Source organism: Sander vitreus, chromosome 4 (genome assembly GCF_031162955.1).
Source record: "Sander vitreus isolate 19-12246 chromosome 4, sanVit1, whole genome shotgun sequence".
In the NCBI taxonomy this organism is placed as follows: domain Eukaryota; kingdom Metazoa; phylum Chordata; class Actinopteri; order Perciformes; family Percidae; genus Sander; species Sander vitreus.
This window is the reverse complement of record NC_135858.1, coordinates 9,580,741-9,599,696: the sequence shown is the minus strand read 5'-3', so window position 1 is coordinate 9,599,696 and position 18,956 is coordinate 9,580,741. Positions and strand designations below refer to the sequence as shown.

At 42.8% G+C, this 18,956-nt stretch overlaps 2 protein-coding genes across 2 annotated transcripts; both read left to right on the top strand.

Annotated features, from left to right (window-relative positions):
* Nucleotides 1–1,610: 1,610 nt before the first annotated feature.
* LOC144516634 (keratin, type II cytoskeletal 8-like) lies at nt 1,611–4,720 on the top strand. Its single transcript, XM_078248093.1, has 9 exons — nt 1,611–2,054; nt 2,223–2,431; nt 2,540–2,600; nt 2,716–2,811; nt 2,942–3,106; nt 3,218–3,343; nt 3,448–3,668; nt 3,763–3,821; nt 3,927–4,720. Exons 1-9 carry the CDS (start codon nt 1,692–1,694, stop codon nt 4,046–4,048), a joined length of 1,422 nt encoding a protein of 473 aa, XP_078104219.1. The 5' UTR covers nt 1,611–1,691; the 3' UTR covers nt 4,049–4,720.
* A 9,003-nt stretch (nt 4,721–13,723) lies between these two features.
* LOC144516633 (intermediate filament protein ON3-like) lies at nt 13,724–16,201 on the top strand. The gene is made up of 9 exons (XM_078248091.1): nt 13,724–14,098; nt 14,274–14,482; nt 14,563–14,623; nt 14,739–14,834; nt 15,071–15,235; nt 15,335–15,460; nt 15,565–15,785; nt 15,880–15,938; nt 16,043–16,201. Exons 1-9 carry the CDS (start codon nt 13,739–13,741, stop codon nt 16,162–16,164), a joined length of 1,419 nt encoding a protein of 472 aa, XP_078104217.1. The 5' UTR covers nt 13,724–13,738; the 3' UTR covers nt 16,165–16,201.
* The last annotated feature ends 2,755 nt before the right edge of the window (nt 16,202–18,956 follow it).

Sequence of the window (18,956 nt, the reverse complement as noted above, 5' to 3'; positions counted from 1 at the left end):
CGTGTTTCCCCTTAAACCACTCAAGTGTTGCTTTAGCAGTGTGTTTGGGGTCATTGTCCCGCTGGAAGGTGAACCTCTGTCCTTGCCTTAAATTACACACAGAGTGGTACAGGTTTTGCTCAAGAATATCCCTGTATTTAGCACCATCCATCTTTCCCTCAACTCTGACCAGTTTCCCAGTCCCGGCTGCTGAAAAACATCCCCACAGCATGATGCTGCCACCACCATGTTTTACTGTGGGGATGGTGTTCTTTGGGTGATGTGATGTGTTGGGTTTGCGCCAGACATAGCGTTTTCTTTGATGGCCGAAAAGTTACATTTTAGTCTCATCAGACCAGCGCACCTTCCTCCATACATTTTGGGAGTCTCCCACATGCCTTTTCGCAAACTCAAAACGTGCCGTTTTGTTTTTTGCTGAAGGTAATGGCTTTCTTCTGGCCACTCTGCCATAAAGCCCAACTCTATGGAGCGTCGGCTTATTTTCGTCCTATGTACAGATACTCCAGTCTCTGCTGTGGAACTCTGCAGCTCCTCCAGGGTTACCTTAGGTCTGTTTTTTATCTTTTAATCTGTTTTCATGTAAATCTGTTTTTAATTTTTTAATCTGTTTTCATGTAAAGCACTTTGAATTGCCCTGTTGCTGAAATGTGCTATACAAATAAAGCTGCCTTGCCTTGCCTTAGGTCTCTGTGCTGCCTCTCTGATTAATGCCCTCCTTGCCCGGTCCGTGAGTTTTGGTGGGTGGCCGTATCTTGGCAGGTTTGCTGTTGTGCCATGTTCTTTCCATTTGGTTATGATAGATTTGATGGTGCTCCTGGTGATCAAAGATTTGGATTTTTTTTAGAACCTAAACCTGACTTGTACTTCTCAACAACATTGTCCCTTACTTGTTTGGAGAGTTCCTTGGTCTTCATGGCAGTGTTTGGTTAGTGGAGCCTCTTGCTTAGGTGTTGCAGCCTCTGGGGCCTTTCAAAAAAGGTGTGTATATGTAATGACAGATCATGTGACACTTAGATTGCACACAGGTGGACATCATTTCACTAATTCTGTGACTTCTGAAGGTAATTGGTTACACCAGAGCTTTTTATGGGCTTCGTAACAAAGGGGGTGAATACATACGCACATGCCAATTTTCAGTTTTTTATTTCTTAAAAATAGTTTTATGTATATATTTTTCTCATTTCACTTCACCAACTTAGACTATTGTGTTCTGATCCATCACATAAAATTCAGATTAAAAAACATTGAACTAAAGGCTGTAATGTAACAAAATAGGTAAAACGCCAAGGGGGGTGAATACTTTTGCAAGGCACTGTACATGATATCATTTTTACTCGTTTACTCATTTCGTTACCTCTTACTCTCTCCCCCTTCAGCCTGTTCTTCTCCTTCAGCCTGTCCCGATGCAGGGTGTGTCAAGACTTATCTTCTGACAAACCTTCACTACCTGTTTTACAGGATGGTCACTCTTGTCATTCAGAGCCAGAGAAATGTAGGCTGAGATGGAGGGAGGGGTGGACAGCAAAAGTGAACATACAGGTTGAAGTGGCTGAAGAGGATCCTCCCACTCCCTCGGCACAGACATAAAAGCAAGCAGAGTCTACAGTCAGGCACTCAGAGGGACTCGGCTCTCATTTTGAAGACTGCTCATCTCCTGTTCTCCTGTTCTCAGTGCGTTGATAACTTTTACCATGGCAAACATGAGGAAGGCATACTCAGTCAGCTCTAGTTGCAGCACCAGGAGGTCCTTTGCACCAGTTAGCAGCTACTCCGTAAAAAGATCCAGTTATGGTGCTGGAGCTGGAGCTGGTGGTCTTGGTTTTAGTATATCTTCAATGGGTGGTGGATTAGGTAGTGGTTCTGGTAGTTATGGCTTTACTTCTAGCCAAACAGGAGGAGGCTTCGTCGCTCCACAGATCACAGCTGTCCAAGTCAACCAGAGCCTGCTGATCCCTCTGAACCTGGATATTGACCCCACCATCCAGGTTGTCCGCACTCAGGAGAAGGATCAGATCAAGACCCTCAACAACCGCTTCGCTTCCTTCATCGACAAGGTTAGTTCCTGTGCGCTCTGTGTGACAGTCTTATGTTCAAAAACAATTCAGACAGAGCTTCAAATAGTAATTTAAAGCACCAGCCAAATCAAATTTGATACACAGATACAATGTAGAAACTGCTTTTTGAAACATCTAACAATTATCCCTGGTTTTGTGTCTTCACAGGTCCGTTTCCTGGAGCAGCAGAACAAGATGCTGGAGACCAAATGGAGCCTCCTGCAGGACCAGACCACCACCCGCTCCAACATTGATGCCATGTTCGAGGCCTACATTGCCAACCTGCATAGACAGCTCAACGGGCTGGGCAATGAGAAGGGCAAGCTGGAGGGAGAGCTGAGGAACATGCAGAGCCTGGTTAAGGACTTCAAGAGGAAGTGAGTGCTTGGAAGACATGAACACTAGTTGTAAAATATACCTTGACATAGTGAGCAGATGTTCAAAATGGAGCAGATTTACTAAAGAGTTGACTTGTGTTCCAACAGGTATGAAGACGAAATCAACAAACGTGCAGCTGCAGAGAACGAGTTTGTGCTCATGAAGAAGGTGCGAATATATCAAGATGTATTTGCAAATGGTTATAATTTGCAATGGTTTTAATCTTGGGATTTGATAAAATGTGGCCAGTTATAAAAGTTCTTTTCCACATGATTTTCATCAGGACGTTGATGCTGCCTACATGAACAAGGTGGAGCTGGAGGCCAGGGCTGATGCGCTTCAGGATGAGATCAACTTCCTGAGGACTGTCTATGAGATTGTATGTATCTATAATATCTAATACTTCATAACACTATGATAACCATTTGAGTTAAAGCTGATAATCATTCACTCATTGTGTAAATCAAAAATGACAAAAGTTAACTGTTCAATAACCACTGGTTATGTAGGAGCTTCGTGAGCTGCAGAGCCAGATCAAGGACACCTCCGTCATTGTGGAGATGGACAACAGCCGTAACCTGGACATGGATTCTATTGTGGCTGAAGTGCGTGCTCAGTATGAGGACATTGCCAACCGCAGCAAGGCTGAAGCAGAGACCTGGTACAAACAGAAGGTGAGTAAAATAAAGAGTTGAGGTTTATCCCATGTCTTTTATATACACTTGCAACACCTCTCTCAACCTTCTGGATCATCTTCTTGATACACCCTGTATTTTTCATAATAGTATGAGGAGATGCAGAGCACTGCAGGACAGTATGGTGATGACCTGCGCACAACCAAGGCTGAGATTTCTGAGCTGAACCGCATGATCTCCCGTCGTCAGAATGAGATTGAGGCCGTCAAGGGACAGGTATATTTCAAGACCTTCTCATGGATGATGCCTTATTATTAACACACTTCATTGTTCTAGAGGATTTGCAGTTATTAAACCATCTGTGACATCATTTTCCACAGAGGGCCAGCCTGGAAGCTCAGATTGCAGAGGCTGAGGAGCGTGGTGAGCTGGCAGTGAAGGACGCCAAGCTCCGCATTAAGGACCTGGAGGATGCTCTGCAGAGAGCCAAGCAGGACATGACCCGCCAGGTGCGCGAATACCAGGAGCTGATGAACGTCAAGCTGGCCCTGGACATCGAAATCGCCACCTACAGGAAACTGCTGGAAGGAGAGGAGTCCAGGTGGGATAAACTTAAATATTTAATGAAGTTTCATGACTGCAGCATTAGTTTCAACTCTGAATTAGGCACTAACTTGTCATTATTCCACCATTAGACTGGCCAGTGGAGGCGCAAGCGCAACCATCCACGTGCAGCAGACTTCTGGAGGTGGTGGTAAGTTACTGATTTTATACATCAACATCATAGTGATACCTGAACCAACAGACCACACTGACAGATGGATGGATAAATGATAACGTGTTTTTTTTTCTGCTCCAGGATTCTCCAGCTCCAGCTCCGGCGGTGGATTCGGCTATGGTGGCAGCAGCTTGTCTGGTGGTTATGGCAGTACTGTTACCAAGTCCACAGTCTCATCAACCAGTTCCAGGAGAGCGTATTAAAAAGAAGAGCCAGACCTTTTCCCCTTCAGAAACTCTTGAATTTGATCTAAACCTGTACCCATTCATGGTGCTATGCAACACCATTAAGCAGGTTCAACAAGAGAGCTGAATATATTGTTACACTGCTACCAGTTGTGTTTTAACAATCCCTGGCAGCTTTTCTTACTCTTCTTGTCTGTAAGAAATTCTGTTTAACATCATTTAACAAGAGTTTCTGAAGGTATACATGGCCTTAAACACACGTGCCAAAATAAAGTGTTAAAACTAAGCAAAGAAAACATTTGAAAGTCTGTACTAAATCTTGTCAATCTAAATACTTTTTGTACTGCAGTGCACTGATGAACTGCTCTGAAATAAGATTCTACAGTGATATGTAGGACACCTATATTTTTTATACTGAAGTTTTCAGTTGATGTCTTAATTCAGACATTTGAGCGCTGATATTAGTAAGAGGAGCAAGTCACTGACCAAATCTGATCACTGGAGAAAAACTAAAAAATGTAATTTGTGTGACTCTGCATGTTTACAGTTTTTTCCGTGCTCAGTTTTGCCTTCAAGATAAAACTACGTTGAAAGCAGACTTATTTTGTAAAAGCCTTCCTACCAACATTACTGATGAATGTCAGTGATTACATCAAAAGAATCTTAATAAAATAAATCTGAGAACTAAAATGATTGCCTCTCACTCTCATTGTTGTGATGAATGAAAGGAAAAAGCTAAGGAGGGTTTTACTTAAACAACAACACACGTCCGACTGAAGAAGGAGTCTTTCCGGGATATGTTATCCCAGAGGACTCCGGAGGCAGTTGCAAGGTACCGAAGGGCCCGAAGGGCTGAAGCCTCTGCCATGAAAGAGGCAAAGCAGCGGGTGTGGGAGAAGTTTGGAGAAGACATGGAGAAGGACTTTCGGTCGGCACCAAGGTGCTTCTGGAAAACCGTTCGCCACCTCAGGAGGGGGAAGCGGAGAACTATCCAAGCTGTGTACAGTAAGGATGGGACGCTGTTGACCTCAACTGAGGAGGTAATAGGGCGGTGGAAGGAGCACTTTGAGGAACTCCTAAATCCAACTAATACACCCTCTATGGTAGAGGCAGAGCTGGAGGATGATGGGGGATTGTCGTAAATTTCCCTGGTGGAAGTTGCTGAGGTAGTTAAACAACTCCACAGTGGCAAAGCCACAGGGATTGATGAGATCCGTCCAGAAATACTTAAAGCTCTGGGTGTGGAGGGGTTGTCTTGGTTGACACGCCTCTTCAACATTGCGTGGAAGTCTGGGACGTGCCTAAAGAGTGGCAGACCGGGGTGGTAGTTCCCCTTTTTAAAAAGGGGGACCAGAGGGTGTGTGCCAATTACAGGGGTATCACACTTCTCAGCCTCCCCAGTAAAGTCTACTCCAAGGTGCTGGAAATGAGGGTTCGGTCGATAGTCGAACCTCAGGTTGAAGAGGAACAATGCGGATTCCGTCCTGGTCGTGGAACAACGGACCAGATCTTTACTCTTGCAAGGATCCTAGAGGGAGCCTGGGAGTATGCCCAACCGGTCTACATGTGTTTTGTGGATCTGGAGAAGGTGTATGACCGGGTGCCCCGGGAGATACCGTGGGAGGTGCTGCGGGAGTACGGGGTGAGGGGTCCCTTCTCAGGGCCATCCAATCTCTGTACGACCAAAGCGAGAGCTGTGTCCGGGTTCTCGGCAGTAAGTCGGACTCGTTTCAGGTGAGAGTTGGCCTCCGCCAGGGCTGCGCTTTGTCACCAATCCTGTTTGTAGTATTTATGGACAGGATATCGAGGCGTAGTCGGGGTGGAGAGGGGTTGCAGTTCGGTGGGCTGGGGATCTCATCGCTGCTTTTTGCAGATGATGTGGTCCTGATGGCATCATCGGCCTGTGACCTTCAGCACTCACTGGATCGGTTCGCAGCCGAGTGTGAAGCAGCTTGGGATGAGGATCAGCACCTCTAAATTGGAGGCCATGGTTCTCAGCAGGAAACCGATGGAGTGCCTTCTCCAGGTAGGGAATGAGTCCTTACCCCAAGTGAAGGAGTTCAAGTACCTTGGGGTCTTGTTCGCGAGTGAGGGGGCAATGGAGCGGGAGATTGGTCGGAGAATCAGCGCAGCGGGTGCGGTATTACATTCAATTTATCGCACCGTTGTGACGAAAAGAGAGCTGAGCCAGAAGGCAAAGCTGTCAATCTACCGGTCAGTTTTTGTTCCTACCCTCACCTATGTTCATGAAGGCTGGGTCATGACCGAAAGAACAAGATCCAGGGTACAAGCGGCCCAAATGGGTTTCCTCAGGAGGGTAGCTGGCGTCTCCCTTAGCGATAGGGTGAGAAGCTCAGTTACAGTAGTGAGGAGCTCGGAGTAGAGCCGCTGCTCCTTTGCGTCGAAAGGAGCCAGTTGAGGTGGTTCGGGCATCTGGTAAGGATGACCCCTGGGCGCCTCCCTAGAGAGGTGTTCCAGGCACGTCCAGCTGGGAGGAGGCCTCGGGGAAGACCCAGGACTAGGTGGAGGGATTATATCTCCAACCTGGCCTGGGAACGCCTCGGGATCCCCCAGTCGGAGCTGGTTAATGTGGCTCGGGAAAGGGAAGTTTGGGGTCCCCTGCTGGAGCTGCTACCCCTGCGACCCGATACCGGATAAGCAGACGAAGATGGATGGATGGACACTGGTGTGTTAATGTGCCCTGTCCACTTAAAGTCTTCATTGGGACATTAACAAGAAAGATTATTTCTTCATCTTCACCTCAGGCTGAGAGTGCTGGCAGTGATCATACATTTAATTGTTAAAATCGGTCCCGGAGGAGTTAAAGTTGAGTCATAATATTGGTACAAGGCACAGCCAAATTCTGAAGTTGTAACCATGCATGTTTCCACAAAACCAGTTACATCACCATTAGAGCAATTACGGGTGATGCATACGGAGTCTGTCATCGCTGTGATCATCACATGAGACAACAAAACAGCGCTGCTCGGATCAGCAGCATGGGCAGCTTACAGTCGATCTGCTTCAATCTCCGCCGAGCAGCGGACACCCGGGAGATGGCTAAACAGATTGTTCATCTCCAGGGCTGTCAACGCTGTGCCTCGGCAAAGAAGTGCAGGGAACGAGCAGTCCGCTGCGGACTAATGTTACATTAGTTAGCTAAAGTTAGCTTGCTAATTCCACCCGACACTGGTTAACTGTACAGTAGGGTGACCAGACCAAGGTTATTAAAGTTTTGCATTTTTCATTAGTTTTTATTTTTATTTCGTTTTGACTTTTTGTTTTCAAATTCAGTTTAGTTTTAATTTTTAGTTTTACTTTTTTAGTTTTTAAAGTGGGTTTGCTAGTTTAGTTTAGTTTAGTTCTTATTAGTTTTAGACTTAGTTTTAGGCTTTCTTTGTAATATGGGTTATTTGCCAGAGGATTCAAAAAGGTCAGAAAAAGTATTATAACTCAACAAAAACATCATACAATTTTATAAATATGTATTCACAATGTATTCAACAATAACACCAGTATATAAAATGTAGGCTACATATGGTCATAATATGTAAACAGTCTACACTATATATCTATATAGTTTTAACAGCTCTTCAATGTTTAATTTCTTATACTGCACTGTAACTTTTATTCTCGTATTTTATCTGTTTTAAATTTTTTAATCTGTTTTCATGTAAAGCACTTTGAATTGCCCTGTTGCTGAAATGTGCTACAAGACGCTGCATTAAGTGCAAAAGTGACGTGTTCCAGGAAAAAAAACTAAATAGCCAACAGACTAAAGAAGACACGAACAGGTGTTTTGAACTTTCGTTCGAGGAAAGTGGCGAACTTTTTGAAGTCAATCGAGTCACACAGTTGTGTAGCTAGACATCCCAGTACCAACACTTCCTCCTGCTTTTGGTGTTCCTGCGTATTTACTAACCAGCAGCTATCGGGTCGCCGGTGAAAGCCTTCCTGTAGTATTCTCTGTCCTGCTGTTGTCTCCGTCATGCTGCCTGGCCCTGTATCCATACATCCATGCCCGTAACGTTACCGGGGTTAGCTTCTGTTTCGGGGAAAGGGGGCTTTGCTTTCTCCTTTACCTTGTTAATGTAAGCTAGGTTAGCCTCCTAGCTTGTGTGCGCTTCTCAAATGTACTTACAAATTCGTGGGATTTTTCCCTGGGATTTTTCCACTGCAAGGCACTTGCTTTTATCTGACACAGTCATAATCAAATAGGTGCCGCTGTCTTCCAACTTTCGTTACCGCAATGATGCCAGGCGAGGGGCATGGACTACGTTGTGTTCAATTTGACGTGGAATGTCGGGATGTCTGGGTTTCCAGTCGGAAACTAGACATGTCTACGGGAAATGTCATGGTCGGAAAGATATAACGTTTGCTCTATGAAAGACATCGACAAAGACAAAAACTAAGGACATTTACTCAATCATTTTATTTAATTTTAGTTAGTTTTGCAAACAGACATTATAGTTTTAGTTTAGTTATCGCTTTTTTGTAATGCCTCGTTTTCATTTTTATTTCAGTTAACAACAATGTTTTTTCCCACCTAGTTTTCGTTATTTCGTTCGTTTTCGTTAACGATTATGACCTTGGACCAGACGTCCCGGTTTGACCGGGACAGTCCAGATTTTGAATTGCATGTCTTCTTATCTGTCTTGTTTTAACCAGTCCCTCCAGGACCGCGAACGATTGAGTGCTGGGTGGAAATGGGGACATTCTAAAATGTGAAAAAACTTAACGTGGTTTAATGTACCTAAACAACGATCAATGATTACCATATTTCTCAAGCAATATGAGAGAGATATTTGGTGATGACTGATCGTTGTTTAGGTACATTAAACCATGTTAAGCTTTTTCACGTTAGGACTTAAATAAAGCCCATGAGAACTGTGGAGCGTCAACCCACAGCCGCTCCGCTGCCCTACTCGTTACACAATTTTGCTGACACCTGTGCATAATTTCACAGTAGGCTTTCAGCCAACAAATTGATTCTTGAACAATTTCACTCCTCTAACAAATATACAGAATGCATGTTTCCAATAGGGAAGCTATCTGCTCTATCAAATGAGATTACTTTGTGTGTGTGTGTGTGTGTGTGTGTGTGTGTGTTGTTTGTTAGAATAACACTGGTAACACTTTATGGTAAGGGTACAGGAATTATCATGAATTCATGCATGAATTAATTGATGTAGGCTATGCATTATTATGCATTATGTAATTAATGATTTATGTGTTACTGCATTCCTTAATATCCCATGAATCATCAGGAATTGACATGTTCATATCTGTCATTCGTGACCTCATACATGAACAACACAACTAAAGCATTAGGTACGTGGGCACATCATTATGAATTATGATTTATTAAGCATGATCATGATTATTAATTTTTCTACACTGCTTTAAGAGTGTGGGAATGAGACATTAAGTTGTTAAATTTGACTAATTTAGTGGCTGGAAAAATCTTTATTCTGACCAGTTGTACGTTGGCAGAGCACCACCTCCTGTACCGGAGGTAGAGTTACTCCTGTAATTCTTCCCATTCTTCTGCACTCATGTATACGGGGGGAGAATTGGCATAACCCAGTTATTCATTTAACCTGGGCAAGACCATACCCCGGTTACTGCTGTGCATGTATAACACACTGACTGTGTTCAACAGCACAACGTGATGAGCAGGTGAATGGAAAAGCACTGGCCATTACCAAAGAGAAGCTAATGTATGCTCTATAGGCAGGTTGTCCTTTAAAAGGATCACTGGTCTTATTGTTCAACATTTAACCATTTCCCTGTGTCAGCAGAGATCTATCTATCTCCATTACACCATTCTATCAAACGGAAATGCCCCCCATCTCTTTCGCCCACCCTGAAACTGTGAAAAATGAGTTTGACTGGTTTTCTATGACAGATTTATGACCTCTATGCATTTTTGCTTTGCTGTTTCTGGTGCTTTTAACAACCCCCGTGGTTCTTCTGTGACATACAGCAACTTAAGGCCTTTTTATAGTTGTGCGTCAAATTGACGGCGGTGTGTCTATGCTGGACCCTATGCCGTAGCCTGACGTGCACCTCTCGAAAAATGTAACTACACGTCGCGGCGACGCACGTCGAGAGATGAGAATCCCTGATCTAACCAACCAAACTGTCCACACTTTTGGCTCACTAGCCTCAAGACTCCCTAACAAATCACACAATTTCAGAGTTGTTGAGTTAGGGGGAAAGCTTCAACATCATTTTTTACTTTTCATGACCTGATAACCATGACATTATAAAAGTATGCTCAGTAGGATCACACTTTTATACACATCAAATATAATAAGATCAACTGATTTCAGGCCATTAAACACTTGTGTCCAATCACTGCTCCCCCTGGTGCAATAGATAAACAACTGCAACTGTTTTTCCAAACGGTGCTTTAGGGTGTTACCCATCGGCCCCTCGTACACTACGTCATCCTGGGGGATTTCGTTCCAGCCAAATCCAGCAAACCGTCACCATATTGCCCGTCAGTCAATAACAACAACAGGACTGCTGCAGTGGATTGTCTTATTATTTACAGTGTTTATTTTTTATTTTTTGGAGGCTACGTTGTTCAATTAGTTATTTCTCTTTTCCTTTAAAATACTCCATAAGTACCTAGTACATACTATAATACTCATTTTTAATTACTTACGATGATGTCATCAATGAAAATGAAACAAAGGACCCCCTTTAGATCCTCAAAGGACCCTCTCCATCAACCTTTGGAATGTTGCTCCAGCTTACTTAAGACCAAACGGATAGCCTTCAAATGAAACAAGCCAGAAGGCGTCACAGCAGTCGTCTTGTCCCTGCTTTCCTCTTCCATGTTCACCTGCCAGTACCTAAGGTCCCGTGTTCTGGAACACTCAGGTCCATGCAGAGGCACCAGGATATCATGGATTTAAGGCATTGAATCTATAGGCGTTGCATAAGACTGTTGTTTTTGGCATACTGACATCTGAAATCAGCAAAAAATCTAGGGGTCCCACCAGCTTTATCTGTCAAGACCACTGGGGCTCCCCAAGAAGATTGACAAAGCTCAATGATGTAATCCCTGAGCATTATCCTCACATGCACTTTCCCTTTTCTGTGATGAGACCCGGTGAGCTCTGAAGTGCACCGGCATGTTTTCCACCGTGGGGTTTGAGTGTTTGATGACAGGGGTTCTACCAATCGTCTCTGAACAACCTGAAGGCCATTTCTTGATAAGGGGTTGCACCTCTTCAGGCAAGCTCTTGACCAAGTCAGGGTATTCCCCTGGGGGAGCCCAACTACAGGAGGGGAAGGCATAGCAATAAATAGGTTGATATAGGAAGGCAGCTTTGGCCGCAGGTGGTCCAGGTCAACTGGCCAGGGCCCCGGTTAAAAAAGGGGAGAAATGCTCATCTTCCTTTGACCTAAGACCATACCTGCATTCAGCCACATTAATTTGAACCAATCAATTAACCAACCAATTATTCTGAAGCACAAGCAACAAGTTAACTGAATAATTTTGGGATAAGTAAAAAAAGAAGGATTAAACATGTATTACAGGCTTATTCAGTCAGTAAAATCTTTTTATCCAGCTATGTATTTTTATGCTGATGTTCTACCTGACTGTGCCTGTTCCCCTGCTGGAGCTGCTACCCCGCGACCTGATACCGGATAAGCGGACAAAGATGGATGGATGGATGGATGTTCTACCTGACTGTATCATCTCAATGTTAGTTTCACTCATAAAAGATAAGGCACAAAACATTTTAATTTATTAGTGATAAATAAGCACCTACAGCCCTGCAAGCATTTCCGAAATGGCTGAGAGAATTCGGATAGACTGGTTACAGCTTTGTAACTTCACAAAAACAGTTTGGCTAAAATCAAGCATTGCACTCAAAATCCTGGCGTGCCAGCGAGATTTACGTTATTTTGACGTCACATTGGTGCAAGCTAGCTCGGCTGCGGCGACTGTAAAACGGCCCTTAGGAGAACCTAGACATCTACTCAGGACCCCTGTGTATTGTTATGCCAATGAGACCATACAAGTTAGATGGGGTAGTGCTCTGACTGGTTTCATGTCAGTAATAAAAGGGTTTAGTCAGGGATGTGTCCATTCTTGTTCAACTTGTTCAGAGTTGACTTGTTTGGGCAGTAAAATGTTTGTAAATCAGGTTCTGTTTTTGGTAATGTTATGGTTAATCATTTGACTGCAGTGCTATTCTTCAACATCTGGGAAATATACTGTATTCTTCCTTTATGTTGCTGATTTTGATATCAGATTTAATGCATATGTTGCTAAAGTAATAGTGAGGTTTAAAATAGCATAAACATAACATTTATTTGTATACATAATATATAATGACTTCTTACAGTTGGTTTATTATTGGGATTATATTCCTGGAATATTATTATGCATGCATTAACATTGTTCACATGTTGTTGCAACAACTAGTAACGTTAGAAAAACTACAACACCACACCGGATCTAGCTAGACCGGAAACAAAACAACAGGCACGCCGCACACACTTGTTTGAACTTGCGAGCCGGCCAAAGAGTAGTAGGCTAACGTTACGTTTTGACTGGATGGCGAGCGCGAGACGCCGAAATGGATGCCAATTAGATTCTGAATGGAAAGTTTACTTTTAAAAAGTTGCCAAATGGTTCCATTGACAAGACCAACGTGATCTGTGTGTTTTGTCGTTGTGAACTGAGCTATCATCGCAGCACGTCCAGTCTGAAATACCACTTGATGGCCAAGCACACAGCTGATGCAGATTCTAATTACTCATTTCAACATTTTAATGATTCTATTTTCAGTTAAACTAAGTGTGTATCAGCAGACGTGGTACTGCAGGGAGAGAGTGTGTTTTCATTCTTAAATGTGTGAGCTATACCTATTAACTTTTACTGCTGTGAGCTATTAAAGCATTGACATTTTCTGCATTGTTTACACTGAAGGAACTAAAAAGGGCCTAAAATGACTTATTCTAACAACAGAGGAAACTTGAACATACCAAAGGAAAACTGAACTTTTAACACTTTATATGCATTATGTGGTATGTTCATGGTTCATGGTAACATGGTTTATGTTCAAGCATACTGTGAAAATATTTGAGTGTACTAAATAAGGCATTTGATTGATTATGTAAAAGTACTAATGCTGGCTTAGGTTACAATATTTGTTAATACATTTTTATATTTATTCTAAAAATGGGATTTCAATACATGTGTACTTTTTTGCCTGTTACTTATCCACAACCCCTCCCTACTAGCCTCCAATATTCATTTCACGGCCCGGTGACCACTAATCAGGCTACAGGAGTTACACACTCGACGAGGCTCTGTTAACTTACTCCAACTTACTCCATTTCGTTACCTCTTACTCTCTCCCCCTACAGCCTGTTCTTCCCCTTCAGCCTGTCCGATGCAGGGTGTCAAGGCTTATCTTCTGACAAACATTCACTACCTGTTTTACAGGATGGTCACTCTTGTCATTCAGAGCCAGAGACATGTAGGCTGAGGTGGAGGGAAGGGTGGACAGCAAAAGTGAACGTACAGGTTGAAGTGGCTGAAGAGGATCCTCCCACTCCCTCGGCACAGACATAAAAGCCAGCAGAGTCTACAGTCAGGCACTCAGAGGGACTCGGCTCTCATTTTGAAGACTTCTCATCTCCTGTTCTCCTGTTCTCAGAGTGTTGATAACTTTGACCATGGCAAACATGAGGAAGGCATACTCAGTCAGCTCTAGTTGCAGCACCAGGAGGTCCTTTGCACCAGTTAGCAGCTACTCCGTAAAAAGATCAAGTTATGGTGCTGGAGCTGGAGCTGGTGGTCTTTTTAGTATATCTTCAATGGGTGGTGGATTAGGTAGTGGCTCTGGTAGTTATGGCTTTACTTCTAGCCAAACAGGAGGCGGCTTCGTCGCTCCACAGATCACAGCTGTCCAAGTCAACCAGAGCCTGCTGATCCCTCTGAACCTGGATATTGATCCCACCATCCAGGTTGTCCGCACTCAGGAGAAGGATCAGATCAAGACCCTCAACAACCGCTTCGCCTCCTTCATCGACAAGGTTAGTTCCTGTACGCTCTGTGTGACAGTCTTATGTTCAAAAACAATTCAGACAGAGCTTCAAATAGTAATTTAAAGCACCAGCCAAATCAAATTTGATACACAGATACACTAATATATATAGAAACTGCTTTTTGAAACATCTAACAATCATCCCTGGTTTTGTGTCTTCACAGGTCTGTTTCCTGGAGCAGCAGAACAAGATGCTGGAGACCAAATGGAGCCTGCTGCAGGACCAGACCACCACCCGCTCCAACATCGATGTCATGTTCGAGGCCTACATTGCCAACCTGCGCAGACAGCTCGACGGGCTGGGCAATGAGAAGGGCAAGCTGGAGGGAGAGCTGAGGAACATGCAGGGCCTGGTTGAGGACTTCAAGAGGAAGTGAGTGCTTGGAAGACATGAACACTAGTTGTAAAATATACCTTGCAGATTTACTAAAGAGTTGACTTGTGTTCCAACAGGTATGAAGATGAAATCAACAAACGTGCAGCTGCAGAGAATGAGTTTGTGCTCATGAAGAAGGTGCGAATACATCAAGATGTATTTGCAAATGGTTATAATTTGCAATGGTTTCAATCTTGGGATTTGATAAAATGTGGCCAGTTATAAAAGTTCTTTTCCACATGATTTTCATCAGGACGTTGATGCTGCCTACATGAACAAGGTGGAGCTGGAGGCCAGGGCTGATGCGCTTCAGGATGAGATCAACTTCCTCAGGACCGTCTATGAGACTGTATGTATCTATAATATCTAATACTTCATAACACTATGATAACCATTTCAGTTAAAGCTGATAATCATTCACTCATTGTGTAATCTAATCTAATATGTCTCTTGGGATTAATAAAGTATCTATCTATCTATCTATCTATCTATCTATCTATCTATCTATCTATCTATCTATCTATCTATCTATCTAATAAAAAATGACAAGAGTTAACTGTTGTACAATAACCACTGGTTCTGTAGGAGCTTCGTGAGCTGCAGAGCCAGATCAAGGACACCTCCGTCATCGTGGAGATGGACAACAGCCGTAACCTGGACATGGATTCTATTGTGGCTGAAGTGCGTGCTCAGTATGAGGACATTGCCAACCGCAGCAAGGCTGAAGCAGAGACCTGGTACAAACAGAAGGTGAGTAAAATAAAGAGTTGAGGTTTATCCCATGTCTTTAATATACACTTACAACACTTCTCTCAACCTTCTGGATCATCTTCTTGATTTTCATAATAGTATGAGGAGATGCAGAGCACTGCAGGACAGTATGGTGACGACCTGCGCACAACCAAGGCTGAGATTTCTGAGCTGAACCGCATGATCTCCCGTCTTCAGAATGAGATTGAAGCCGTCAAGAGACAGGTATATTTCGAGGCCTTCTCATGAATGATGCCTTATTATTAACACACTTCATTGTTCAAGAGGATTTGCAGTTATTAAACCATCTGTGACATCATTTTCCACAGAGGGCCAGCCTGGAGGCTCAGATTGCAGAGGCTGAGGAGCGTGGTGAGCTGGCAGTGAAGGACGCCAAGCTCCGCATTAAGGACCTGGAGGATGCTCTGCAGAGAGCCAAGCAGGACATGACCCGCCAGGTGCGTGAATACCAGGAGCTGATGAACATCAAGCTGGCCCTGGACATCGAAATCGCCACCTACAGGAAACTGCTGGAAGGAGAGGAGTCCAGGTTGGATAAACTTAAATATTTAATGAAGTTTCATGACTGCAGCATTAGTTTCAACTCTGAATTAGGCACTAACTTGTCATTATTCCACCATTAGACTGGCCGGTGGAGGCGCAAGCGTAACCATCCACGTGCAGCAGACCTCTGGAGGTGGTGGTAAGTTACTGATTTTATTCATCAACATCATAGTGATACCTGAACCAACAGACCACACTGACAGATGGATGGATAAATGATAATACTTTTTTTTTCTGCTCTAGGATTCTCCAGCTCCAGCTCCGACGGTGAATTCGGCTATGGTGGCAGCAGCTTGTCTGGTGGTTATGGCGGTACTGTTACCAAGTCCACAGTCTCATCAACCAGTTCCAGGAGAGTGTATTAAAAAGAAGAGCCAGACCTCTTCCCCTTCAGAAACTCTTGAATTTGATCTAAATTTGTACCCATTCATATTGATTTGCAATACCATTAAGAAGGTTCAACAAGAGAGCTGAATATATTGTTACACTGCTATTGTTCTTCAACAATCCCTGGCAGCTTTTCTTACTCTTCTTGAGAGTAAGAAATTCTGTTTAACATCATTTAACAAGAGTTTCTGAAACATGACGTTAAACACACAAGAGCCAAAATAAAGTGTTAAAACTAAGTAAAGAAAACATTTAAAAGTCTGTATTAAATCTTGTCAACTTCGATACTTTTTGTACTGCAGTGCACTGATGTACTGTACATGTTCACAGTTTTCCCTGCTACTACTAGCTACTGCCTTATTCCTTTTACTGTCCTGTCAAATTTCTCCATGCTCAGTTTTGCCTTTACTTGCCTTCAAGATAAAACTATGTTGAAACCAGATTTAATTTGTAAAAGCCTTCCTACAAACATTCCTGATGCATGTCACAGCATATGACATGAAGTGAATCTGAATAAAATAAATCTGAGAACTAAAATTGCCTCTCACTCTCATTGTTGTGTTAAATGAAAGAAATAGCTTAGGAGGGTTTTACTTAAACAGCAAGATGTAATTTCCACACTGAGATTTCACATGGGGGCAGTGCTGTTCCACTTTTTGCTACTCACTTCCTGCTTGGTTTTGCAGTCCACTAGATATGCATGAACAATATGTCAACTCTACATTGTCATTTCTAGTAAATATCAAAATTGTGATTGGTAAAGGTTTTACATCCACAAAGCCTCACTAGTTACTACTTAGTGAGATCACACAAAAACTGGAAAAAGAAACTTGGACAGGTCACTAATTAACAGCGTTTGCAGTTCAAACGTCGTGTAGACACTCAGTTTCACTAGATCTCCAAGGTTGTAGTGTGTTTGATAGTTCAACCTTATTTGATAGTACATTATTTAAGTACATTAAGGGACCGTTCGGTATTTATGGAATGGACCACCGGAGGAAAATAGGGGAGGGTCATGTCTTTTTATTTTTTGCTGAGGGGACGGTCATCCAACATTTTTTAGTCTGGGCGGAGGGGTCACCCAACTTTTTTATTCATGAAAAGAGCAAAATTTCAAAGTGGCTTGTTTGGTGCATATTTATCCATGTAGCTCTCAGTCTCGGCCCCCTAGCAGATGGGTCTGACCGCATACGCGGAGTTTGCTGGTGGCTCAAACAGGTAATTGCATTGTTTAAAAAATGAGTGGAATAATTACATCTGGCATGACCAGATATTTTATAAATATCTTAAATAACACAAAACAACTAAATGGTGGTAGGTAATACATTTGATTTCATATACTGCTTTAGTAAAACAAAATATTACCTGGCTGACGATGGGAGCAGCAGGACGCAAAAAACGAAAGTTACTGTTGCACTATGTCTGGACATCTTGCCGTGCCAACCTTGCAATAAAGGTTTCCTAAATGCCATGTATATAAATGTGATGTCAGCTTACTAATTGATTGCGGGTTTTGTGTAGATTTGGACTTTTATACGTTTATTCCACTTTGTTTAAACGGAGAAGTGGAGAGGCCTCGTTCACCTGTTTGGAGCTGGCTGGTGAATGTGATGCTCGTATCGGCCTTGCTGGATACACCGTGACCCTTTTTGTGGATCTACTGATCGCTGTGGATTACTTTTTTTCCTGTGTCATTGGATTACGGCAAAATACGGATCTTTTTTCTCAACGTGTCTTAACGTTTTATGGTGTGACTGCGCTTCGTTTCTGCGTTTGGAGAGGCATCTCAACAGACTGTAGGTCCAACACTGATTGTTCACTGTTATATTTTAGTTGAATTTAAGCGTCTGTCTATTGCGTTCCAAAACAGCCGTGCCGCAAATTGTTAAATTATTACAATGTAACTTAAAATCTGCTTTAAAAATAAACATATGTGTTTTGGAATATAGCCTAATGTTCAGCTTTTACCTATGTGCTAAAATATACAATGACGAAGCCTAGTGACAAGTCCATAGCAACCAGTGTTGAATTGGTTTTTTTCCAGTGTCCTTTGCTGAATGGTCTCAATGTTTTATTGTTTTATTCCATGTGACTACTAGTTTACTAGAGGAGTAACTTAGTATTTGAAGTAATGCAGTAATGCATGAAGTGTACATTTAGTTTCCATGCTTATTGTGTTTCCACAACAATGTTAGTGAGTAAATCTACTGAAATGGCCACCACACCATAACAGAGGAGTGGGATGTATAAGATGAGAATGCAGAGGTTAACTCTTGTACGTCAGGGCTGTGAAAATCAAATGGCATCTGTACTTCTTTGCTAAGTGCAAAATTGCATGCAAGGAGAGGATCATGCCTCTTTTTCAAATAATTTTGGAGGGTCATAGGAAAATTATTACTGATGAGGAGAGGGTCAAGTCTTTTTAGGTTAGAGGCCACAAAACTCCTCCGGTGGCCCCTTAATTAAATAACGAACATTCCCTAACTGCATTATTTTCAGCAAATACAATTGTGTCTTAATATGCCCTGTCCACCTAAAGTCTTTATTGGGACGTTAACAAGACAGATTCTTTCTTCATCTTCACTTCAGGCTGAGAGTGCTGGCAGTGATCATACATTTAATTGTTAAAATTGGTCCCAAAGAAATTACAGTTGAGTCATAATATTGATACAAGGCATTGTAAACATCGCCGTTAGAGCAATTATGGGTGAAGCATCTTATGATGCCATGCCACCCTTTTTTCTGCATAAAATTGGTGCAACAACCGGTT

Coding starts and splice junctions, on each gene's coding strand:
- LOC144516634 (XM_078248093.1), top strand. CDS start 1,692: ATGGCAAACATGAGGAAGGCATACTCAGTCAGCTCTAGTTGCAGCACC. Junction 2,812..2,941: donor TGAGGACTGTCTATGAGATT/GTATGTATCTAT, acceptor CTGGTTATGTAG/GAGCTTCGTGAGCTGCAGAG. Junction 3,107..3,217: donor AGACCTGGTACAAACAGAAG/GTGAGTAAAATA, acceptor TTTTCATAATAG/TATGAGGAGATGCAGAGCAC.
- LOC144516633 (XM_078248091.1), top strand. CDS start 13,739: ATGGCAAACATGAGGAAGGCATACTCAGTCAGCTCTAGTTGCAGCACC. Junction 14,483..14,562: donor GTTGAGGACTTCAAGAGGAA/GTGAGTGCTTGG, acceptor GTGTTCCAACAG/GTATGAAGATGAAATCAACA. Junction 14,835..15,070: donor TCAGGACCGTCTATGAGACT/GTATGTATCTAT, acceptor CTGGTTCTGTAG/GAGCTTCGTGAGCTGCAGAG.